At 32.5% G+C, this 26,713-nt stretch overlaps 1 protein-coding gene across 4 annotated transcripts; it reads left to right on the forward strand.

Moving 5' to 3' along the window:
- LOC128228432 (uncharacterized) lies at nucleotides 1-26,567 on the forward strand. 4 transcript variants are annotated; one of them, XM_052939740.1, is made up of 21 exons: nucleotides 1-170; nucleotides 420-464; nucleotides 868-933; nucleotides 2,793-2,858; nucleotides 3,446-3,511; nucleotides 6,526-6,588; nucleotides 12,185-12,253; nucleotides 12,557-12,622; nucleotides 13,245-13,337; nucleotides 15,390-15,422; nucleotides 15,700-15,753; nucleotides 18,277-18,339; nucleotides 20,399-20,629; nucleotides 20,792-20,984; nucleotides 21,885-22,154; nucleotides 22,249-22,299; nucleotides 22,420-22,602; nucleotides 23,696-23,800; nucleotides 24,018-24,116; nucleotides 24,411-24,536; nucleotides 24,973-26,567. In XM_052939740.1, the coding sequence occupies exons 2-21, from the start codon at nucleotides 430-432 to the stop codon at nucleotides 25,249-25,251; spliced, it is 2,211 nt and encodes a 736-aa protein (XP_052795700.1). In that variant the 5' UTR covers nucleotides 1-170; nucleotides 420-429; the 3' UTR covers nucleotides 25,252-26,567. The 4 variants fall into 4 exon arrangements, with proteins under 4 accessions (XP_052795700.1, XP_052795703.1, XP_052795702.1 ...); XM_052939743.1 differs by lacking the exon at nucleotides 21,885-22,154; XM_052939742.1 differs by lacking the exon at nucleotides 12,557-12,622.
- Nucleotides 26,568-26,713: the final 146 nt, after the last annotated feature.

Below are 26,713 nucleotides of genomic sequence, written 5' to 3' on the forward strand. Positions count from 1 at the left end.
CGTTTTTCTCAAGCGGATAAAGCGTCATGTTTCAGTTATCAGCCGGTGTATTCACTTCCTGCAGTAGATTAAGATCTAGTTAAATATGGTCTTACATACATGCTGTTTTTAATTTAAGCATATATATGAATATTAAGTTGAAATGAATTATAAAATGGATTGATTTGCAGGTAGGCATTCGAGTACTTTAGTGAAATAACCTAAACCAACGACCATTTCATTTGACGTATTTAAGAAATATTATATATGTAAACCAATGTCTTATTTTAGTTCGACATATAAGTATTATACATGGTTTACTATTTATCAAATAGAACATTAATTAAACACTTAAGTGTGAAATCAAAACTACGTTATGATTTTAATAACATAAACGGATTTTGCAATTTACTTCCTGGTTATACTTGTTTACTTTGTAGAATACTCATCATGTCAAGTGAAGGGCATACGTTCAATGACTCAGGGTAAGCTTAGTGTATTATCTTTGAAGATGAAATCACAACCATTAATATTAAGCTACATAAGAAAATAGAACGTGTATAGTGGCTAAAAATAAACATAACACTCGAACAAAATGCGAACATTAATGTTAAACAAAGATAATGTGTATATATGTATTCTTCGCAGGATGTGTAAATGTATATCATGATCAAAACTACATTTAAGCCTATTTTTATCATCATATGCATGATACAATCATTACTATGTAACATTTTTCATTATGTACATTGAGCATTAATAAATAATAATATCCGTTCTGTTCTAATATTGACTCCGATACTATGCTCGTTATATTTCTTCTATATTTTGACATTTTTTTGATTTTGCAAACATCAGATGTAATGAGCGTGTATCTAATTATTGCAGAGATGAAAACGTCGGTGATATTGATTCCGATGCAGAAAATACAGAACCTCAGTCTAAAGCGATGAAGTAAGATCATGTTTTCGTTTAATTCTGTCAATATGTTTTGGACAGTGACATATTTCAGTTTGAAAAAAACAAACAAACACAAATTCAGTCCACTCCAATAATGCTCTTATACGAAATAAAACATAAAAAATAACGTAAAAGCTAATGTTCCTCTTAAATATGGCTATACAGTATATAACAAATATATGCTACGAAAACATGCACAGACGTTTGCATCTGTCCCCTGTGGTGAAATGGTATGCATATAATTTTTGTTTGACAAAACAAGCTCAGACTGTCGCTGGGTATCGTAATAAGATATCCCTGTTTGAAGTTCGGCCGTTTAGGCGCTGAATTCTTGGATATCATTGGCTTACATTCGTGTAGTATTTACGACATTCTAAGTGATCGGATTTTGTCGATCGTTTGTGCATACCTTCCATTAGATTAATGCTTAAAAGATAATCGTAAGATTATCAATTGTGTTTATGTTAAATATTCCACTTCAGTTTAATCGAATGCTCATGGTTTGGTATAATCTGATGACAGCTGGTATGGCCAATTCATTAATAATGGAATATGTTTCATAGCTAGATAAATTTGGGAAGAAAACATTCGTTTTCAATTGTAAAACAGGTCAATCGGTGACCATTTGTGAAATACAACATATCTTAGTATTTGCACGTGTTCGTGGACCAATTCGAATTCAAATTTGCGCTGGTTGTCATTCATCCAATCGATTGATCAATACTTGGATTATATTTCGTCAATAAGTAATAGGGCCTGATTTTATAATCCAGTGAATAACGGTTACCACCTCTGATACACAACCTCCAACGATCAGGCGGAGCAAAGCTAGACTCGCTTCATGTATCTTGAGTGTTGTTCATTTTGAAACGCTAGGTCGCCGACTACATGTTTATCAAGTATAACGAATTGATTGAAAACTATGCCGATTTCATGCTTAAATTAGAAGATCTAATTGAATGAGATTCGCCGGTTTGTTAAGGTCGAAACTTCAAAGACAATTCCCTTGCGAATAGTATTCAGTATACCTTACTGCGTTATTGGGAATTACATAAACTGCTATATTAAAAAGTTTTCTCTAAATTAAAACGACCAACAGATAAGCTAGTTATAAGTTAGCTCAATCAGTCTTAATCTTATTGCTATGCCTGGTGACCCTATTTGTTTTTGGTATCAGTTAAAAGGTATTTGCTTTCTGATAGGTAAAATAAAGAGCCAAACTGAAATCGGACGTAAATTGCATACTTTGCAATCTTATAAGGCCAAACCTAAGCTTGTTTCTTATATAATTTTCGGTTATTCGGTATTTCGAATATTTGCATTATTTCTGTTAAGGTCGTACGTTGGAAGATATATCCCTTGTGAATAGTATTAACAGAATAAGTATACCTAACTGAGTTATTTAGAATTACATAAACCGCTATATTGAAAAGTTTTCTCCTAAGGTAAATGACCTACAGATAAGCAAGTAAAAAGTTATCTCCATTAGCCTTAATTTTAATTGATATCTAAAATAAAGGGCCAAATTTAAATCGGACGTAAATGGCAAATTTGCAATCATTGAAGGCCAAACCAAAACTTGTTTGTTATATTAGTTTCGGTATTTCGAATAATTTCTTTATTTCTGTATAGAAAAACTCACTTATTTTCGGGTCGAAAAATTTAAACAGAAAAATGCTTACGTCATTGCCCGGGAAGCATGATGCGACGCAGAAAAAGTGAATAAGGCTCGGATATCATAGATCCCCCAAAAATTGCATACAAGTAACATGACGCGCACTTTCTTCGGGTACTACTATATACTATAGAGCTTTTCAGAAAAATATATTAACAAGTGACATTTTATTTTCTAGGAGGTTGGATAAATCAGAACAAGGCCTGGGCCAAATATCTTCGTCCAAAAATGGAGCGGGAGAAAAGTAAGTGATCAAATATTGTTTGAGAGTAGCAATTTGATGATTTACTAATAGTCTAGACATTAATACTAAAATAAAGTGAACATTGAAGCTAAGGAGTTAGTTCCATCCTTCCTAAACGGCACATCAAAATGTTTATCTCACCCATTACGTTTAAGAAAAATACTCATTAAACGTTTCCGATGGATCAACTTTCATGTGTTTTTTTCGGTAAGCAAAGTAATTGCATGTAACGCTATGTCTAAGTAACCTCAAATTGGTAGGAAAGTTAATAATGCTCAGAAACAAAAATAAATTGATATCCATTCCATTTTGCAGTGACCTTTCATTTGCATGTACATACTTTTTTTTAAATGTAATTGATCGATATTTCCAACCCCTTTGGAAGGTTGAGTAGTTCATCATGGAAATGCTCAATGTTCTCTGTCCATACTGTCACAAATGCGTATGGCTATATGTCCCTAGAGGCTTTTCGGTGGCATTTTTGCACGTTCCTGTGAAAGATTTGATTTTGTTTTGCGAAACATCAGGTGTAATAAGCATATATCTTATAAGTTTTAGATGAACATATTATACTTATTATATCACAGCGTTGAGAACGTCGGTGATAATGGTCCCGCAGTAGCAACTACAAAAACTCAGCCTATAGAGATAAAGTAAGATTTTGTGCATGCATATTACTTCAATTTACTAAATAAGTGATTATTTAGGATATCATTAACCGCTTAATTGAAAAGGTTTTCTCTTAATGAAGACGGCAAACAAAAAAGCTAGTTTCAGTCAGCTCCGTTAGCTTTAATTTTTAATTTAAATGCTTTGAAAACCAATAAGTTTTTGGTATCATTTGAAATGTATTTGATTACTGGTATGTTAAAAGAGACGCCGAAAGTTAAGTATAAGTAAATTTATCACAGTTTGTTTTGCTGCTTTTTGTTTAAGCTCTAGAAAGGGTAAATCTTTTTCAACCCAAGAAAGCCCAAGCTAAACTTTATTTGTTTGTTATTTTCCGTAAAAAACATATCTTTGTTCTGCGTAATGATAATGATTTTTTTCTGCACGAAAATCTGCTTTGAGTAATACCAATATAACATGGGGTAAACAAGCATATATAATTACAATATTTCCGGGTCAGAAACCTGAGCAAATATTTCGCTGACATTGACTAGCAATCGTGAATCCACGAAATAAATAAACTTAAGCTCGATTTACATTGGTCGACAAATACTTCCATTCACTAAACATGCTGCACACTTACTTCGGTTTCTAATTTTAGTGTAGATCGTTTCAAATTTACACTATTCAAAAAATGTAGATCTGGAATATTTATTTGTTTGGTATTACAATCGTCCGGACATGTGCATTATATATTCCATTTACCATGAAAAAGCCTTTATAATTCTAGGATGATGGATACATCAGAACAGGATCTTGGTAAAAAATCTGTGTTATGTCGTTTTATATGCTAGATATTGACACTTTGAACAGCGACGAGTAAAAGTATCTTCCACTTTTCTCAACGGCACATGGTGTATAATTATCGCACCCATTCAGCATACGGAAAACACATATTGAATCGTTTCGCTGCAACTTTTGGCATCTTTGCACGTATAAATATATGTTATTTGTAACGTTTTGACATTGGCCATTGAAGGACGTAGACTAGTTGCAGGCCTCAGACAAGATAATTCAAGAATTACTCGTTCAAAAGATTTTATTTTAATTGAGAAAAACACACACTAATAATTAAAACCTGCTATTTGGCATCGTACTTAATTACTCTTTAAGTGTCACTAGCGTTGCTCCATTAAGTCACACTAGGCACAGGTGGTCACAAAATGATAGTATCTTAAATGTCCGAAATCAGTTAAAGCTGAATAGGTAGGGGATTTAAGAATTTAAGATTCAAAAGTAATTCGTTTGTATGTTTATATACTAGTAGAAAAGAAACCAATTCATACATTAAAACACTCACAGACACGGGAAGGGGGGGGTGTATTCCTTCGAATACCCCTTGCAACCCCCCCCCCCCCCCCCCACCCGAGTGACATATCAAAAGTTCTGATTTACTGATTTTTTTGTGTTTGTCCATTTTATCTTTAATACAATGAAAACTACAAATTGTAAAACTAGAATATAACTAGGACCCTGTTTAGACGCAAAGGGGTTTAAGCAAATCAGACAGTACGGGAGGCACAAAACGTGACAAAACAACAAAGACAAACTTAACAGCCCTGTCCATATTTTTTACATACCTGTTTAGGCTACTGCCTTTGGACGGCCTACTTAGTTAAGGATTGAAATTAATTTCCGGGGCATTCATGCGATCTTGAATGCCCCGCTCAAAATGGCTATTCCCGTGAAGCGCGTCTTATTTACAAGTTGTCAGCACTCTAAGTGCAGTACTTTTTTCTCAAAATCATAAAAAAAGATTGCACTTTTACATACGAAAAGTAACAACGCGTCACTGTAACATTGAATGGAGTAGCAAAATACCGCCCTATTTTAATGGCTTTATACCAATGCAATTTTCATTACGCAGAAAATAGCACTGTTATTTTGTCTCGTATATTATTTCTTTATTTTATCTTTAAAAAAAATAAATGAAATCTGCCTCTTATCTTTCAAGACGCCTATTGTATTATGATACTATGCGTTACCTTATTTAACATCAAGACACTTCAACTATTCTTCTTTTGTAAGTTTACTATGCTGGTATTATTTTTAATTTAACCTCCGCTCCTCCTGTATTCGAGTCGCCTTGAAGCTTTATGACGATGATTAAATTTACTCGCAACTTAATTATAATTTTTCAGGGAAAGCCAAAACTGAAAATTCATAATTATGCAGCCAATTCGTTTTTCTATCATTTCCATTTATTTGCTTTAAACTTCCACAAGTTTATTCGAAATTGTTTAAGAACAAATTACTGACTCTTTTGTATGTCTTGAAATTCAGGATTTAGTTTAACATTAAACTCATATAAGGTAGAACAACTTTTTGTTCTGAATTATACATATACCTGGTATTCATTATATCAAAATATACCTTAGTGTACACAGTGTAAGGAAATACAAATTTGCCGCTTTGTTTGCATAGTTTTCAATGTCAATGTTGAAAAGAATCGTCGCCCTATTAGTCTTCACTGAGTATATCATTCTAGCATAATTTCCTCAACTGTGTCGATTTTGCCTCCCTTTCAAGTTTTGTTTTAAAAAAAACTACTGTTTGAACGGTTCAGTACATTTTGATTACGAAATTAATACTGCTCTTCGTCCGTTTTTATTTTACAGCGATAAATGAATTCACATTCTACAGGCCCTGGCCTCAAAACTAATAATGGATAAGTTATGAAAATAACAGCCGAAACCCTGTACAAATATGTTACTAACATATTTATTAATAATTGTATTTATAAACACTTATTTCATCATGTTGTTTGAAATGTTTTGATAAGAAGCTTAAATAACATTTGCTTAATAAGAAAATCACCGAAATTACTACACCGTTGATTCGTCAGGGGCTTTTTATTTATACAGAAAAGTATAAGTGAGTGTAAATATTTCGAAATGCCAATCGGATATGTTTTCTGTATATAATATCCGAACGCAAAAGCATATCCGGAATATATGATTAACGTGAACAAGATCAGTTAATATAGACATTTTTGCAGGTCGGATAAGCAAGAAAACGACAGTGAACCAAAATCAGCGTCCCAAGATGGAGAAGACAAAAGGTATTGTCTTCGTGTAGCAATTTAAAAATACGCCTCATAATAGCATAAAACATGCTTATAAGCAAATGAAAGAAAAGCTTTATTATGTATTTGCAACACTAACAAAACACTGCTAAAAAACGTTCACATGAAATGCTATTTTTTAATTGCAAAGAACCGAAGAGGCAATCACGAATATGTCAGATTTTGTCGGGTCAATGGACCATTTTGGAGGTATTGAATGGCTATTTATTTAAAAAAGTGATCATATTACCGCCATTAAAGACAGTGTTTTGGGCGTTGACAGTGTAACACTTATCATAACTTTTACTAAACAGTTTTAGTCAAACCGGGACTGCTGATCTCATACCTAAAATGCATGTAATGCTTCAGAAGAATCCTTTCCAGAATATAGTATAAAATACCTAGTCTTTTTAGGTAAATTAAGAAATGTAGTCATAAGGATTTCTTTTTGCATTGTCGTTTCTAAATCAAGAAAATCATTGGTGGCTATTTTGAATTGAATCATACTAGAATTTAATCGTTTCGTCGAGTTTTACAGGTTTATAGCATTGCCCTATCTGAATTCGTTCTAATCGATTGCGCCAATACAATACACACACCGAACAAATACGAGAACGACCAAGGCGCTCTGTCTCAATCGACTTACACTAACGCTAAGATGTTGTGTCGGTATATCACGTGATACTTATTGTATTTATCTTATCATATAGACAATCCCATAGTCGATAAGTTGACCGCCACCATTTGGCTGGCCACGTGACCAGCCAGCCATCGGTACTGAAGATTGCTGAAACTACGAAAAATGATATATTTACCAGAAATTAACTTTAATTCTGAGCGATCCACACAGTATTCGTAAGTATCTTTAAATGGTAGAATTAGGAATGGAATGAGTTAGCTGAATAGCACTTTAGTCTGATATGTAATTGTTTTTATTCAATTATGAATTGCATTATAAATCAAAGTAGACTAGACAAAAGATAGTCGGAGAAAATTGCGATCTTTGAAAAGTAAGGTTTTGGAAGTGTTTCGATCGTATCGATTGCGAACATTGAAAACGTTTAGCTTTGAGTTGGTTATGATATTGGTTTAGCTGTTGATAATGAAGATGATGTATTTCAGAGATTTTTCGCAAATTTCATATTAATGAGCGTGACAGGGGTTAAAATGTATAAAGCGGTTTTGTTTACAATCTTACGCAAATCAAGTTTACATGAGAATATCTTTTCTTTTCGCTTTATGTATCACAAGTGTTGGGGCCAGTTGAATGTCATGACTAACCCCAGTAAGAATCATTTGATACAGCTAAGCCTTCGTCAATGTCCAAAAAATCCAAATCACTGTTAAAGAATATTATATTTGTATAATTGTCAGTGTATGAAAAATACATGTGTACGGTATCGATAAACTGGGGCGGATCCAGATTTGACGTTAGTGGCCGTGTAACTGAGAAGTACAACCATTTCGATATGCTTTCCATTTTCAAAACCGAATTTATTATTGAAATGTTTATATGTAGGTGACACCCCTTCCCTCGCAAACAGCCCGCCCCTAACATATTGCTTTGACCACACACAGCTGGTTCTCACCTGATAACTCTGCAGATATATCTTAATTTATTTATTTCCAGAATTACCACCTGATTGTGTAGCATTGTCAGAGAAAAACCCCAAGGGTTAACCAATATCAGTATATGAAGAATACATGAATCTCAAGAAGGCATTCGATGGAAAAGAAATGAGGGCGTTTAGATCTTTCTGCGGAAAGAACTATGTGAAAAGCAAATGGCTTTGGAATGTATATGATTGCAAGATAGATGAGCTGCATTTCAAGGCAACTGTGTCTCCAAGTCAGCCTGTTGTCGGGAGAGCCAATAACAAATCATGGGTAGTGGTACGCTGATATTGCAAATGGAAACTCTACCGGCCTAGCAGGTACTAGCCGATCCTGCAGTTATAAAGCTGCAGTTTTGAATGCAATGTTTATGGCATTGGAGTATGGCATTCCATGCGAAACATGTACTGACTGAAGTAAAAGTAAGAAATCAACATGTGATAATAATCTTCCTAATTCGAAATGATCTTGCAAACAATGGTACTGTGAAACCATTGTGGGAATGTTAGGGATCAATGCTGAACAAAATATTAACACCCCAAGAAAATGAATCCAAGACCAACAGTCTCTTGAACACGGACACATGAAATCTCCAATCCTGAAAGTCTCGGCTTTTCTTGCTGCATACCATGTAAAGAGTTATTTGATAAATTTGTTTAAGTTGGGTAAAGACAGATGGATTGTAGAAATACCATCTGAGCAAACACCGTCATTGTGGCTAGACAATCGAGAGTTAGAATAACTATAGTAAAGGTTCATAATTTACCAAAGACAGCTCGTGGCAATATGTGACAAGTCACATCAATAACCAGTTTGAAGAATGTGAGGCTGAACCTATTGCACAAAGTGGTTTGAAGATACGAGTGGACTGTCTTTAAGGCAATCTTGAATTGTGTCTAGTTAGATCAGATGAACAATATATTGCTGCAAATCCTGATAATGGTATATATGCGTTAAATTTTGATATCCATTATATATTCCATTTATACATTTATATATATATAATGGATATCAAAATTGAACGCATGTGCCCTTTGAAACGCCTTCAAGAACTTGTGAATTCTGTCCTGCAAAATAAGGAGGCGGCTTATTTGAACCCTAAGGATAAATGCGGATACTCCTCGCAAGTGCAGCTGATCATATGCAGTGCCAATAATGTGTCATATACACTGTAGACGACCAACTAGTGGTAAATTTGCAGTTTAATTAGGACTTTCTGGGTATTATCTGACCACAGACCATGTCCTTTAATTTAAACATTGACTTGTTTGACTGGCAAATGAGTATTACTTGTGACGATTAGAGATGACACCAGCTTCTCGTGAGCTCTGTTCAAAACTAACAAAACAATTCAAAATCTTGTATAAGAATAAATTCCTTGATTCAATTATTTTTCAATCATTCATTCTTATGAATAAAGTAAAAACATATCCAGTTTTCCTTTGTAAATCACATTTACTGAAAAGATAACATTAGATTTTGCAAATATTTTATTAGAAAAGAGCGCCAGTGCGCGTTCGCTTTCAACAAAGGGGTATTATTGGAGTCACGCCTGTGGTGTGGGTATTGTATTTGGGAATGTGTGAATCAAATTTCATGAGAATATTAAATACATTTAGAGTTATGTTTAGCGCTCAATATATTGCATGAAACTCCCTTTGAGAAAGGTAATGTACTAAATGTATAGTTTACTGTTGATGCCAATTTATTCTGTTTGATTGTGATAAAAGCTTACAGCTTAAGTCCGTTTTCTGGCTCAAAATCGCTAGTTTTAGCGTCACCATTTCATAGGCTACGACAATGTTACCCAACTGGGAATCGAAACCCGGCCCTCTTGGTCGGGAGGCGGACACTTTACTTCGGAGCAATCCGGACCGTGTAAAGGAACAGGTAGAGTTATGCTGTGCTGTCTACAGCAATGTGTGTACCAAGTTTTAAGACATTGAGAGAGTTTTTAAAGATTAAGAGTGGATTCATTTCATTTTTGTTCTTGCAATTTATGATAAATAAAGAGAATACTAACTACATTCAGCGTTCATATAGATAATGAAATTGATATATATCATCTACTTTCATGAATAATGTTATTGTATATGTATGATGTAGATGTATAATAATGATGAAACTATTGAAGTAATAAAACATACATTCTGTAAGATTTCTTCACAATTTTATGCTAATGTTATAAAGCACTTAATTTGTTAGAAAAATGGTCTATAATAACTGGTGTTGATGATTAATATAATACTTTAGATATGTATGCTGTATAATTTGTGAAATAAATATGTATGATGAGTGTCCTGGTTCTATATAATTTGTAATACATATATACAGTCAATTAAAACAAAAACAAAACGAGTTCAGCATCAGCCAAATAGCATAATTGTAAGAACATCGTATTAAATGAAAACATTACACGCACCACATCCAAAATATGCATTTTTTTTTAAATTTCAGTGTTTTTTTTTAAATTATACAAATGAATATTTTAGCCCAAGAGTTTTTTTGTATTAAAATAATATCAGATTAAACTTCTTTATTGTTTACTAGTATTGAAAGTTATTTGCTGTTTTCTTTTCCATTGCCATATTTATGTTGTTAATGGCCAAAGGTTTCTTTATGCCGATTTGCCATAACTATGTTATTCTTTATTTTTTACCCGAAGGATTGCTTCAAACAAAATCCATCATGGAGGCAGCCATAATATTTAAAAAATAAATTTCAGTTCTTTTAAATTATTTATTAATCCATAACAGTCATCCCTAATCAGAGGTTCTCTTAGATGACAAAGTACTGACACTACCAATAAAATGTTTTATCCTTTTTTTCAAGGAAATGTTGGACGTTTTCATATCTTTATATAATTATGTATTCTATATGATTGCATGCGCATTAAAGCTCGCTTTACATTGATTCCTTTTGAAGCAATCCGTCAGATATCTATAATCTCCTTTTCTGAGGGCCGATCTCGTCCGTTTATAAAAGCTGGAATGTGTAGCTTTACTTGGCAAAATAACAAGTGTCATGTATTAGAAATAAATGCGTGATCTTTTTTGTTTAACTGGGTGGGGCAAAGTTCAAAAGTGATATTATCCTTTTTCAAATATTGCCAGATGTGTTTTTGAAGGATTGTTTTTTTTTTTATGTTAATTGACTTCACAATAATAGATGTGTTTTTTTTTTCATTTTTTGGAATACAGTAGAATTTATAGGGAACAAGACAGTCACAATCTTGGTGTTCAATTTTATGTTTAAAACACTTAATTCGACAATTCCCAGTCGTGTGACTGTTTGTCAATAGCGACACATTTTTTTTCAAATCAATTCGTTTATTTACAGTCTTATGACTCTATCATAACAAATAAGCGAAATATATTGGGGAAAAACTTCCGGGTTTGTTATGAAAAACTCTTCAGTACGGCATTGGCCGACGCGGAGACCATTCAGGGGCAGTAATTGGGCGTTGTCGATTACTAGGTTGTCTATTTGCACTATATAAACAAACGTCAACAAAAGTACTTATAAAGACCATGGGTAATGTTATGGTTCGAATTTGACATTTCAGCTATGACCGCTTGGACAAGACTTAACTTTAACTTTATGGGTTTTAATTGAAATAAGAAAAAATACCCATCCTATGTGATGCTCAAATATATTTAAATACAAAAGAACATTCACTGCTCAGTGCGTGAAATCCGATTATACATCACATAAGCTAAAGTGTCATAGGTGATAAGGATATATTTTTAGCAAAATATATTGAAAAAAACGGCTATTAAGTCTTAGTATTTTAACATCTGGCATAACGTATAGCAACTCTACCAACTTATTTTGAATCATTGCCTGTGCATTGTGTCTAAAGGGGTTCGCTTTACTGAATAAAAATATGTTTAAACGAGAAGCATTTGCCTGCGATATTTTACCGCAAATCTAGTTCAGCTAATCTCTTGTTTCTATGACATGTTTTCATTTTTTAAAGGCACAGAGACAACCAGCCGGAAGGTGATGTCACCAAAGATGAGTTGTTCACGGAACAGTCGACTGATCAGTAAGTTAACGATAAACAGTGAATCAGTTTTTAAAAAAAACAAAACATGGTGTCTGTCTCATTTAGAATTATGATCAAAACGTGTCAAAGTTTACCAGAGTTGTCTATAACAACGATATTTTACTTTCACCGAAACTATACTTTTATTTGATCTTCTTGTTTAATATTTGATAATTTATTTACCCCTTAAATGTATAAGAATGTATAGTACTATTTGTTTGTCACCTTTAGAAATTATGAGTATAGGGTATGTTTTCTGCAACTGGGTTTGATCCTGTCATTTTCATTGTATTATTGTTTCAGAAAAATCGCTCAGCTTTTATCAACTATTGAACTACTGAAAAAAGAAAACATAGATCTTAAACAAAGGTAAATGAATGTGTTATATGCATCTAAACTGTGTAAAGAATGACACAGGGAGAGGTTATGCTCTGTTGAAAATGGGTTTAATACTTCTAGGAAATTTGATAACAAGTTTTCGGACAAACACATCCTGGTTTAATTTTGATACTGATAAGCATCGAATAAAATATCCAAAACAGGAAGTTTGAAGCCCTTTTTCAATCAAGTTTTTATTTTCTCATGTTCTACGTTTTCTTATTTCACAAATGTTCTCGTGTCGGACAACGGACAAAACGAGGGAATACAAATACAATTTTGATATCAAAACCCTAGTATAACCGATATACATATATACATATTTTATTTATATGTACCGTTCGTTATGATTCCTGTCATGTTTTATTTAAGACGTGTAAAGTCGATGGCTATAATTGGGATTCAAGTATGAATAACTCAACGTTTACACCTCTTTCGTGGTGAAATTTGCTCTTGGCAAGAGTACGTGCGTTAAGAAAATACAACAGCACACATCTACCAAACTAAATGATTGTCAGTCTTAATCTCATTAATTACAGAACATCGACAATAATTTACACAAACTATTACACAACATACATACTGATACGTGTAGTCTCGTACATCATTTCAGTGTAGATGCAGCCGAGAAAAAGCTATCCCAAGAAATTGAGATCATTACAAATGACATGAAGAAAGTTATTGACGATAAAGTTGAAGCAGTAAGGTAAGGAGCATTACAAAAATGTTTTGTTTCTTTTCGTTTATATTCTGATTAAAGTCAGTTTATAGTAACGTTGGATAAAATACACCATTTATCTTAGATCAATGCACGTTACGTTTAACTTAACATGTACCAATGTACAAATGTTTTCAAAATCGGACAATCTATACCCTATCTGCAATTGGAGCACCTCGGCCAGTTTTCTTCAAAATAAATTTTGGATGTATATGGCGTGTTAACAATTATGTCAGAAGTATTTACATTTAGCTACGCAGCAAGTAGATCGCGTAGAAATTTCAATTAAGCAGTTAAGCCTAAGGACAGTATTCCTAGGAATCTAAATGATGTATGCAATTCTTACTTTACTAGGAATCAGTTTAAACTTAGTTATGAAAACTACGCATTGAACTATACAACAAATGAAAGTTATTATTATTATGTTATTATGCACTTGTAAACATACGCTCGAATGGCGAGGAGTTCCGAATTCCATATCTGTTAAAGTAATGAACACCGAACATGTTGTTGGTGTTGTTTTTTGTTCTATTAGGCCCTTTTAAAAAACAAAAGTATTGTTTGTTGCTTTAATACTATATTTATATTATGCCTGGAATTCCAGTTAGTGTAGCTTTTCGCAATCGTTACACTTAACAAACATCATAAGGTGTAACACAGTTTTAAACAATCTCGACGTTTTTCTCTGCCTGCAACAACACATGTAAGACGATAGTAAAAATTGTGTAAAACCCTGAATTATATATGCATTTGCTTCCGGTTTGTGGAGATTTTCGCAGTTATTATATATAACAGGCGTTACAGGGCGCAACAATTCTTATAAAAGTTTGACATATATGTTACTCATATACCATCAAGGAAATGTGTAACACACGGTGACAAGCCTTATAAACAACCGATTTTAAGAGTATTTTTCACATTTTACACCCTTTTCCGCCACCTGTTGTAGAAGGTCGTAACAGAGTATAACAATCTAAAAAGGCCAACATGTTTTATTTGTGGCCGTTTCTGCATATGTTACACGTGACAAGCGTAACAGGATGAAACACAAATTTATTAAAATGTCGACTTTTTTGTGCTGTAACTCATATTCATGTTACGAAAACCACAATTTACAGCTCCAATTTTGTATCCGTAGCATTACATTACAATTACAATTGTTACTACATAACAATTATTACAGTTTTCCAGTCCATAAACTTAACTTATTGAGACGTGCGGTGATATCTAGAGAACATGTCAAATCGTGTTCTATAAGTAACGTGTTTTATGCAGATTGGTACTCTCATAATCTATCTTTATTTTTAGAGTCGTCCGTTCTTTTGCAATTGAAACTTGTATAACATAATTATGATACAAAAAATGTTTTATCAATCAACCTAGTCATGTTTACCATACAACTGTATTCTATATGCATACGATTAGTTTTTTCAATAATGGGTGTTGTTAGCTTTTGTGCCGTATACACGGATTATTCCATGAATACGATTTTCTCAATAACGAAAAATGCTTAATGTAAGCATAATATGCATTGATAGGTAACATACCTTTCTATTTATGCTACGTTTTATACACGTGACATTGACATTATATCATCTTCATCATTACTGACTGTAGTTTATTTTTCTAGTTGTCTACACAAGGTTCGGAATCCTTGTATGCTTGTTGTTCATCATAAAAGGAGTCTGAATTAATGTAAACTACAGTATTTTGCGACATGAACAATATTCTATTTTAGCTAGAATCATTTTAACTTGTTTTATTACGTCACATACTTTAGACGTAAAACGGTTGCCTGTACTTTCTTTTGTATATAATTGTAAACTATGACAAGTGAAATTATCTTTGAAAATAAAAATTAAAAATTAAAAATTTGGTAATGAATTTTAAAATTGATGTTCCAAAACAACGACTAAGGGTGTAAACATGTCCCAGAATGTTTATAAGATGATGCACTTTTAATCATGGTTTACAAAATTGCCCCTGAGTGTGAGCATAGTGTGATATATCGTGCGTAATTAATCTGTAATTACTTTCCAGCAAATCTGCAGATGCTGAGGATGTAATTCGAATGTAAGAAAGCATCTTAATTCAAATTATATTTTTTTATATCAATGTCAGCAGCACATTTAAAAATAAATGATTAAAGTGTGTTCAATGTACACGGAGTATGATTTTATTAAAATGACATTTTTTTTACCAAAATTGTAGAATTTTTATAATTTTGCTTTATTATTACATTTGGGTGACATTGACAATTCAAGCGGTGCTTTTAACTGAGCTCTCTTGCAGAACAGCGTTAAAAAGTCCATAACGTCAAAACACTTTAATTAAATAATTTATTTTACAGGCAAAAGATTGATATTGAGGAGATGACTCGAACAATTTCCTATTTCGAGGAAAGGTATAATTCCCTTAACATATTGTTTTAATATGTGTGAGTTATATCTGAAAGGTAGAAAGTGCAATAAATGATTTCTTCAGCTCCTATTCTCTTTTCTATTATATGCCTATCAAATTCTTTTTCCATATACAACAGGGAAAAATACAGCACGCCGTATTGAAAAATCCGTATCATGATACTGTCGTTTTCTGATTTCGTATTATGCGAGTACCGTGTGTAATCTCGGAACTACTTCCGCGTTGCTAAAAACAGCGCGACCAAAAAGCTTGTTAAACATGTCAACGTTTAAATACATTGAATTAACTAACTTTACTTACGCTCCAAAAGCATGTTAATATTCAAGAACATGGTTCTCATATTCTTCAAGAAACATGAGGATAAGCACGAAGCATAGAACACTTCCACTCTATATAGACAGCTTCTTCGTTGAACTAGTTGTTTGCCATATAGAACTTCATAAATTGTTGCATTTACCATGTTTATTATCATAAATATGAGCAGCTCGCCAATTCAAAGAAGAAGGCGAATATCGTCATCGATAGAATTAGCGATTGACTCTCGAACTTCCCTCCATTCTGCATATTATGATTGAAAAAATCTCACTAATATTTGCTTTATCTAAAATGGCCGCGTTACGTCTACAGGAAATGACGATTAGTGTTAAATCGTAAAATAAGTATCGCTTTTTTGTTTTTGTTTTTGGTGCTGTGACATTTAATAATTGTTCTCGTTTTAGCAATTTGTTAATTATGCTAAAACATAAAACAGTTCTTATTTTGCTCAATAAAGGGAATTCTGTAACTTCTGACTTCGTTTCGCTGTAGTAGCCTCCCTTGAATTCATTACACAAAACTACGTAACACATTCGAATTCATACGCGCATTTGACAGATGGCGATACAATTAAATCAAATTAAAACCGAAAAAAAAAAAAAAAAAAAATAAGTAGACAGGTATATAATAAGTTAAGTACCTGCGGTCTCGACGGATACGTGTTTACACATCGAACTCGACGTGATTCCGGTCACCAGAAAAGCGTCCTATCATAATATCTATATGTATCCTATAAAGGTCTTTTTTCAAATAATTACAGTTTATAACGTTCATGTACATGAACATAGTCATTTAACAATTTATTGCTATAGACAATATATTTTATTGGGAAGACATATTGACAATTTTGTTAAAATTGAAGAGAGACTAAATAAATAAATATATATTTCGGTACTTCTCAATACTGTAAAGTCAGTATTATTGCTAGCATGGCTCTTAATCTTATTGCAATACCATTTGCTTTCAATTTTCCGTTCTTAATCTGTTTTACTTCTACTTATTCTACTTCCTACTTCTACTGCTACTGCTACTGCTGCTGCTGGTGCTGCTGGTGGTGCTGAAGCTTCTACTACTACTACTACTACTACTACTACTACTACTACTACTACTACTACTACTACTACTACTACTACCACTACCACTACCACTACTACTACTACTTCTAGTACTTCCTCTACCACTACCTCTTCCACTACTACTATTATTATTACTATTATTACTTCCACTACCACCACCACCATCACCACAACCTCCTCCTCCACCACCACCACCACCACCACCACAATCACCACCACCACCACCACCACCACCACCACTACCACTACCACTACCACTACTACTACTACTACTACTACTACTACTTCTTCTACTACTACTTCTTCTAATAATAATAATAATAATAATAATATCAATAATAATAAAAATGATTATAACATTATAACAATAATAAACCATTCCGATAAAAACCCTCCCTTTTTGTGAGAACTGTATAATCAACTACACATAGTAGCACGGAGCACTTTAACAGTGCCTATATCTCTACCGCATGTGATTGTATTATTTTGAGTGTGATTTATTTTGTTTGTTTATGATGTAAATATAAGACGAAAAGATCAGTCCCGTGAAAATCTTATTCGAATTTGTGTGTTCGTACTGAAGTAGTTTTGTTGTGCTCTGCTCATAAACATCTTTAGATGCATTTTCCCAAGTCTCATTGTTCGAAATTTATACATGCTTAAGAAAGAATATGCGCATTTTATTTTATTTAAAACTATTCAGTATTGGTATGTATTGGTATGTAAACACGTTTTTTTAAATACCAAACAAGACTTAATATATGTCAACCAATTGAAATCATATGCCTCTTGTGCTTAGTTTCATGTGTTAACGTACAATGAGTACCTTTAATGAATATATGCTCCGATTAAAGATGATCATTTAACGAATTGCGCAGTTTATATTTGCGATGTTTGTTGGCATAAAAGTTAGGAATTTTATATTATGAGTATTTCCAATAATGTGCAGCATAATTATTTGAAAGAATGATCTGTGCAAGTATTTTATTAAACTGAATCGAAAATAAACATATATCTGTTATAAAAAAAATGTAATTAAGGATTTTAGCTCATTGTTAAGAATTGTTATAATATGCTTATCGATTATATTTAACTTTTGAATCGGTTTCTTCCAGCATAAGACAGGCGAAACAACAACCAGGAAAGTTGGACAAGAAAATTAAAGAGCAGAAGGAAAAGTACGTTTTATTGACTAAAACACTGAAAGATGTCTTTTTTTACCTTCATTTTGTAATGAAAGGGATTTCCTCAAAGTTGTTCATTTGTTTTAATCTACTAAGTATTTATCGATGAAATATTATACAAGACACTTGGCTAAATGTTCATATACATTCTGAGTTATATATTGTTAAGACCTTTTAAGGTAGTAAGACCCTAATAGGCATCAGTTCAAGCTTAGATCAGCTTGATATTTTTTTAATGTGTATCATGTCCTTAATTAATCAAATGTAAAGAAATTAAACGCAAAATTACAATTTTCTTTGAAAAATTGAATTTCCCTATCCCAATTTCAGAATTATTGTTAAAATAGACATCATCCATATAAATGTCTAAATAAATTTCGCTTTCGATTTCAAATTTAGACAATAGTGAATGGGACGTAATTCGAAGGTTATCAAATTCTATATATACTGCTGTTAATAATATTATACAAATGTACTATTTTAGAGTTTAATTCATTTATTTATTATTCATGATATGTGTCGAACTCAATAGATGCAGTTGCTATTTATTTATTTATTTGATACAACATACTTGTTATATAGTTTATATGTTCACTATTTGTAGTTCTATACGTACACCATTACATATTCTATGTTGATTTGATCACGGTTCATGTTGGCCTATTTCAAATATATATCGTGTGTTATATTTCCATGAATAAACCTTCTTCTTCCAATAAACATAGAAAATCCTTTCGCAATAATTCATAATTGATCTTATATTTCACAAATTTATTCAAACTGTAATGAACGAGCAATATGGTATTATAATGCTTTGATAGCACACGATCTAGAAAATCAAAGTTTTAAATGTTCATGATCAGTTTCTTTTTTCAATAACTTTAAACTTTTGGGAACACTATGGTAAAAAATCCCAAACAATCAACCCAGCGGAAATTACTTCCACTAATAAAATATGAACAATTTAACTATTATTGTTACTTATGTGTTGTTGTTAAACCTAGGCCGTTCAATCAATCTATACGATTGTTTAACAAAGCAATGTTTATGTTTTGTGTAACTATTTTCTTTTAAACAATAATATTATTGTGACATAACTGATATCATTTTTCAGCAAGTTAAATGATGATAAATTACAAAAAAAAATAAAGGACTTATTGCTCAAACTTTAAATATGATCAGTCCTTTGAAGAAACATGTTACTGAAGAAGATACGATAATTTATGAAAACCGAACAAGATAAAGTAATGGTATGGATATGTTGCATATCAGTCATAGATGGTGATTTTTTAAGTATATACATTTTAGATTGATGAAAATATCTGCTTAACTCTTTATCCTCCCAATCATTATGATAAAAATAAATTTGCTACCTATGAAAGTAAAACACATAATAATTGATAGGAATAAAACACTTCCAGTATTTGTGTCATTATGTAAGACTAATAGTAATCGATATGAACACGTGATAATATTTTAGTCAAATGAAGAAATAAATAACCCGGATATATAATAACAGGGAGAGATGTCTTAAACTGAAACTTGTTGTAGTAATATCACAATATTAAAAGCCCAAATAAACAATCAGTGTTTCTATTTACCAACACATAGAACTGAGCCAAAGCATGATTTTACCATATCAGGACATTGGCTACATTCAACCTTTATCTTAATTGAAGCTGACTCGTAATACTTGCTAATCATGCGGGTACTAATTAGTCTACTTTGTTTTTATTTACATATTCAACGCAATGATTGTACTTCTACGCAGTAACTATTTAAGACCATTTATTTTGCTTAATGTTAGGTACACAAGTGGAACTTTTATTCCATATATGGTGAAAAACCATGGAAGGCACTGCAATCTGCAAATAAGTGTTACTGTAAATCAGACTATTTGTTACTGAATGCATATAAGGACATTATATGGTGGTCTGTAACGTATACACATATTTTTCAACCAACTTTAAAATTAAACATTTCAAACAAGTGATGCATGCTTATCTTTAACTGTATATTATGTAAAATATACACTCGCTTTTCCTCATTTCAGTGAGAAAAAACAAATTAAAGAACTGCACGATTCACAATCAAAAATAAGGAGTCTCGAATGTAGTAAAAAACAGTTACTGGACGAAGTAACTTCCTTAAAAACGAGCAACAATGATTTGGTTAAGACCAATGACAGCTTAAGACAAAAACTTACCCGGATAAATGATGAAAAAGATGCATTACGAAAAAGGCTAAAAATATCGGAAGAAGACAGAGTAGGCTTGACCCTCAGGCAAGTATATGAAAACCCTTAGTGAACCAAGTGATACGTATCTTTAATGTAAATTAAATGATTAAAACGGTTTAATTTTAGTTTTATATAGTTATTTTAAGATTGCAAAACGATTCAGGTATTGATATGAACATTATATAATTCGACACACCCATTATACAGGTTAAGCAAAATAGCCGGAGCTAACCTTGCTTTTCAAAACCCGAACATAGCAGATTTAGGTGACCCAAATCGGCCAACCAAGCTTGCAGAGATATTCAGCGAGCTTTATGACAACCAGTGGACAGATGCATTTGAACAAATAGATTTAGAGGATGATCAGGAAAGAATTAAACGACTGTTTGATATATTAAAGGTATTAAATCATATGTTATAATTATCAGTTTTGTTATTAATGGAGCTATTGTTATACGGATCAGTTTAATAATCCTATGAATTGGTAGTAGTATATTATTTTATATATGAGTAGGTGCAGCAGTAGAAGCTGTTGTAGTAGTAGTAGTAGTAGTAGTAGTATTAGTAGTAGTAGTAGTAGTAGTAGTAGTAGTAGTAGTAGTAGTAGTAGTAGTAGTAGTAGTAGTAGTAGTAGTAGTAGTAGTAGTAGTAGTAGTAGTAGTAGTAGTAGTAGTAGTAGTAGTGGTAGTGGCAGCGGCAGCGGCAGCGGCAGCGGCAGCGGCAGCGGCAGCGGTAGTAGTAGTAGTAGTAGTAGTAGTAGTAGTAGTAGTAGTAGTAGTAGTAGTAGTAGTAGTAGTAGTAGTAGTAGTAGTAGTAGTAGTAGTAGTAGAAATAGTAATAGTAGTAGTAGAAATAGTAGAAGTAGAAGTAGTAGTAGTAGTAGTAGTAGTAGTAGTAGTAGTAGTAGTAGTAGTAGTAGTAGTAGTAGTAGTAGTAGTAGTAGAATTAGTAGTAGTAGTAGTAGTTGTAGTAGTAGTAATAGTAGTAGTAGTAGTAGTAGTAGTAGTAGTAGTAGTAGTAGTAGTAGTAGTAGTAGTAGTAGTAGTAGTAGTAGTAGTAGAAGTAGTAGAAGTAGAAGTAGTAGTAGTTGTAGTAGTAGTAGTAGTAGTAGTAGTAGTAGTAGTAGTAGTAGTAGTAGTAGTAGTAGTAGTAGTATTAGTAGTTGTAGTAGTAGAAGTAGTAGCTACAACAGCTACAGCAGCAGCAACAACAGTATTAGTAGTAATAAAGGTTTAAGTAGAAGTCATACGGTAACTAAAAAAGGCATGCATAAATTTCAAAGCAAGTTTACAATATACAGAATCTCGATGGGCATTGCCTTGATGTTTGTTGGGATTATGACGCTGCTGTGAAAGATAGCCTAACAAATCTTACTGTTACGAGTAAAATCAAAGAACTAAAACCCGAACGATCAAAAGAAGCTGAAAATACCGGTTCACCATCGCAAAACGGTGTCCAAATACCATCCGAAAAGGATACCACTTTACCTTTGGAAGAAGAATCAGAAGAAGAAATGACTGGGAATGTGGGTCTATGCTACACATATATGTGGCACAAGAAAGAGACTGAGGTTTGTGAAGAATATTTACGTCTTCAAAAATAAATAATATTAAGTCTAAATATGATGTTCAATGTTATGTTTGATATGTATTGTGATATTTCAGGATATAGGAGGCAGATGCAAAATGATAAAATATAAAAACGATATTGCTGTGGTAAGTACGCATTTTTTAATCGACATTTATATGTATAATTTTGCTATTTAATGACGGTGATATGTTTGGTATTTGAAATAAACAATATCTTAAAAGTGTGTCTTATATTTTATATAAAAGAAATGTATAAGCCCTAAATCAATGACGGGATCTGAGTGTACAGGACATGTACCGGCAGAGGGAAACAATGAGGAAAAAGCAGAAAAAGGAGCAGAAGAAAATGAAGGAGGAGAAGAAGAAGAAGAAGACGAAGGCAAAGGGGACAAAACAGAAGAAAAAATTGAATCAGGTTCTTTTAAACAGGTCATTGAACACGATACTTTTGTTAACATTAAAATATCATGTCAATTATAAGTACCATTTTTTCAAAATTGATGTCAATAATAGAAGAATTTTCGAAGTATATAGGAGCAGTACTTCAAAACAGTTGGTCATTTTGTATATAGGAAACCTTACAAAGTTCTAACAGATTTATCAAATATCAAAACTAACATTTAGACACATTTGGCCTGGTGTTGCCCTTAGAATGTAAGACAGCATTTTAGTGTTACGAGTGCCGTGACACTTAAAATGTTATTTGACTTATAAGGTTCAAGTGGGTACTTGTTGTTGTATTAAGTGATTAACTAACGTATTGTATTTTTATAAATGAGTTGTTTAATGTATCTTCCAGACTGGACAAATCGAAGCAAAAATGAAAATTGGAGATGAACTTTCAGATGAGAATAATGAGTATAATCCAGATGTCAAATCAGACAATGAATCAAAAAAGGTAAGATGATGATGAAGTTGTTTAAGAATCGTGTTTATGTAGTTTTAATAATCAGTGATAGTGTGATAGTCTTTCTGACGTGTTGCATGACAGATGTAAAGGGGTCATCTTGTACGGCGTCGTCGAGCGCGATGAAACATGTTCACGTCCGCTCTCTTTTTTGAGCAATTCTTTTTCAAGTCGCCCGTCTTTATTCACCATTGAATTTATGTTGAAATATGTAAACATATGTCAAACATTCTTTTGTAGTACAGTTGTCACTATGTTTGTCAAACCAAATTTATAAAATGTATTTTGACATTTTTTTTAAACTTTATAAAACGTAATTTAATCAAAATTTATTCATAAACTCTATCGCATAAATGCACGAAAGGTATCGTTTAAAATCGGTACAGCTCAATCAGTTCTTAGTTGCATATGTTTTTATCTATTCATCAATGAAGGTCACTGCTTACTATATTTATAGTACGTCAGTTAGCTTTACACATATGTACATATCAGAGGAAAAATGGCGTACATGCTACGTTAATTTACCATTCCTAAATTCCATCATCGGAGGAATTTATTATCTCAGTTATAACAAAGTCAGCATAGCAAAACTTGTAATTAGATTCTTACTTACAGGCTGCACCGGACGTTACAAAAGACAAACAGGAGTTGAAAGATGATACTGATTGCAAGAAAGAAGCCAACAGTAAACTAGCTAATAAAAATGATTACTCTGCAGAGGTAATACTTTTATCACATCATTCCATTGCCAAATATAAATAAAATCAAATTATTTACCCCTTCAAACCACTGACATGACATCTTTGATAACAGCTTGTTTTGCTGTGACTATTAATGAGAAGTTATAATTCAATTTAAAACAAGCTATGTGTAAGCATTTCAACAAAACAATTTTAGGTTTCGTCGCAATACTGTTTACTTCTTGTTTGTTCTCCAGTTTAAATCAAACTTCAATGCAAAGACGGAAGGAAACGAACGCAATGGCGACAAATCTCAACATGATGTAGAGCCCAAAAAAGAAAAACAGACAAAAGAGGTATTCCTTTTTTAAATGTATCATAAGACTGAAACATTCTGTATTCATCAGTCATTCCACCAAGGGGAAGCGATAAATGCTATATGTGTTTTCCCTCATTACTGGACTGGAACACAAATACCATCAGTACTCCCAGTCATAAAAATTCATATACCTTGCATTTACATACGTTGATATATCTTATTACCTCTATCCGATTGTTACTAAACCAACTGTCTATAGCATAAAGAAATACGTATAGTTTGAAATTTGTTCAATGTACTTCATTTACTACATGTATTAATGTTTTTGAAGGATGAACATAAAGAAAACGTAATATACTTGAAGTTTGATTTCGATACACTGACCACCAGCCATAAACAGACCATATCTGAAATCCGAAGAATCGTGCACGCACAGCTAAAAGATGAAGTTGTCAAGGTAATAACTATGGCATGCGTTTATGTTTGGTGGAACAATGCACAATTGTCAACCCGTCCGTCATACATTTAACTTCAATGACATATTATCTGGGGAAAATAAGAATTAAATAACATCAACGTTTGCCTATTTTGTATACCATTTAGGAACATACTAATATTATACAATAAAGATGGTCACTGATATTTTGTTGGGGTGATCACTGTAAAACACGTCGTGTAGGTCTGTTTCCTTTATTTTAAAGTCATACATAGAATAACAACCAACCGGAAGTTACGTTACGTAAGTGTATTTTATTTCGCGCGTTACGTCACTCCCGTACTTCGCATTACGTTACGCCAAATTCTAAACAGATATTAAGTGAAGTTGTGTTGTTGTTTTTTTTAATTTTCAATTGAAACATTTAACTAATAGACAAAATTTCTATGTCTAAAAGGCAATTTCTCAGGCTGTGCTGGAAGAAATGGAGCTCCCTAGAAAGACAGGGGTCGTCTCCTACGTAGAGGAATGTGCTAAAATATGTTGGCTAGCGCGTTTACATGATCCACCGGTACACATTGAGTTTGAAGAGATCGACAATGACTCACCGTTCAACGCTGAAATGTATAAGGCATATACTAAGACAGGCAAACGGCTGGATTACGTTGTTTGGCCTCCTGTTTTCCTACATAAAAATGGACCCATGTTGAGCAAAGGTGTTGCACAAGGAAAGTAATGCTAAGGTCGCTTTTATTGTGCATATGTTAACTATTTATATTGCTGGTCACTGGGCAGTTCTGTTATTGTTACTTACACATTGTATATGTGTACTACTTAGTGCATGTGCATTATTCTTATCGAATTACTACTTTGTTTTATTTATTAAATTAAGTGTTTAAAAATGTTCAGCGGACTGACTAGTGTATAAATATAAACCAATATTTTTCACATGTGGAATACAAATTTCGTTCATGCAAACATTCCTCTTTGTTATTCCAGTCTTATAGAGGGTAATTATTATAAAAAAACAAATTCAATTTAGCTCTTGGTCTATTTATAAATACAAAAGAAGTACACTTCTATTTGGAAACTGTATGCATTACAAACCGCATGTTGTTATGTTATGTTATTTTATTGAGAGCGACTAATAGTGGATAATGTATGTATATGGTCTGAGTTAAATACTCATCCCTCATCCCTCACTAAATAGTAATATTTTCTATCAAAAGAGAAATAATGGTAAACCTGTTATGTGTTAAAAATACAATGTTCGAAAAAGAATTTACACATTTTTTCCCGGACATTATTGCATTAAATATATTTATGACATTAAATAAAAATATTAAACATAATTAAAAGTATGTGTTAATGTTTGAGACTGGGACTCTAAACGTTAATAAATACGGGCCTGGAACGATCTTACAGACTGTCTGTTTCTCGACTGATATTAAATGCATACATCTTTTCTAACAAAATCGGCATGTGTCATGATAAATATATTGTTGCACGCTGATAATGAACTTAGTAATTGTTCCATTACATTGTTGTAATGACTATTGTTTTCATGTTTTTAAGCACAATAAAGCTCAAAACATCCGTAGCCTGAGAACAGTACATTTAATGTGTTTTTCAAATGAGCAAATTGTTAGAAGAAAGACCACTGGTTGTAAGTGTGCATCTTCTGCGCAAGGAGAACACCTTTATTTGATGTGAACTTAAACATATATTCCAAGCAAAATTGAGATTTAATAACTTTATTATTATTATCTTTACTGTTAACATATGTTTATTAATTATCAAGCAAATCAACAACATATTATATCTGTAACATACTTTCACTTACCTTAAATGTATGTTTAACATCAAAAATAGCCTACTGATTTCCGTACCAAAGTGTGTGTTGTGTTTTTGTTTTTTATAATGTTAATATAAACATAATAGTATGCATGTGTTTTTATGTCTAACATTCATATCACACATGTTTGGTGAATATGTTTTATTGTTATAATATACATATTGTTGGATAATCAGAATATATGCTATTTAATACAATATTGTTTATTAATATTCTTCCAACATTTTAACATCTCCTTCTGTATAGTACTTGACTATAGTTGTTTTATTTTGGACATGCTGAACATTGAAGTTTCAGGTATGGCGAGCTAAAGGCTTGTTGTTAGTGGCCACAAATCGTTAAC

This window comes from Mya arenaria, chromosome 3 (assembly GCF_026914265.1).
Source record: "Mya arenaria isolate MELC-2E11 chromosome 3, ASM2691426v1".
Taxonomy (NCBI): Eukaryota; Metazoa; Mollusca; class Bivalvia; order Myida; family Myidae; genus Mya; species Mya arenaria.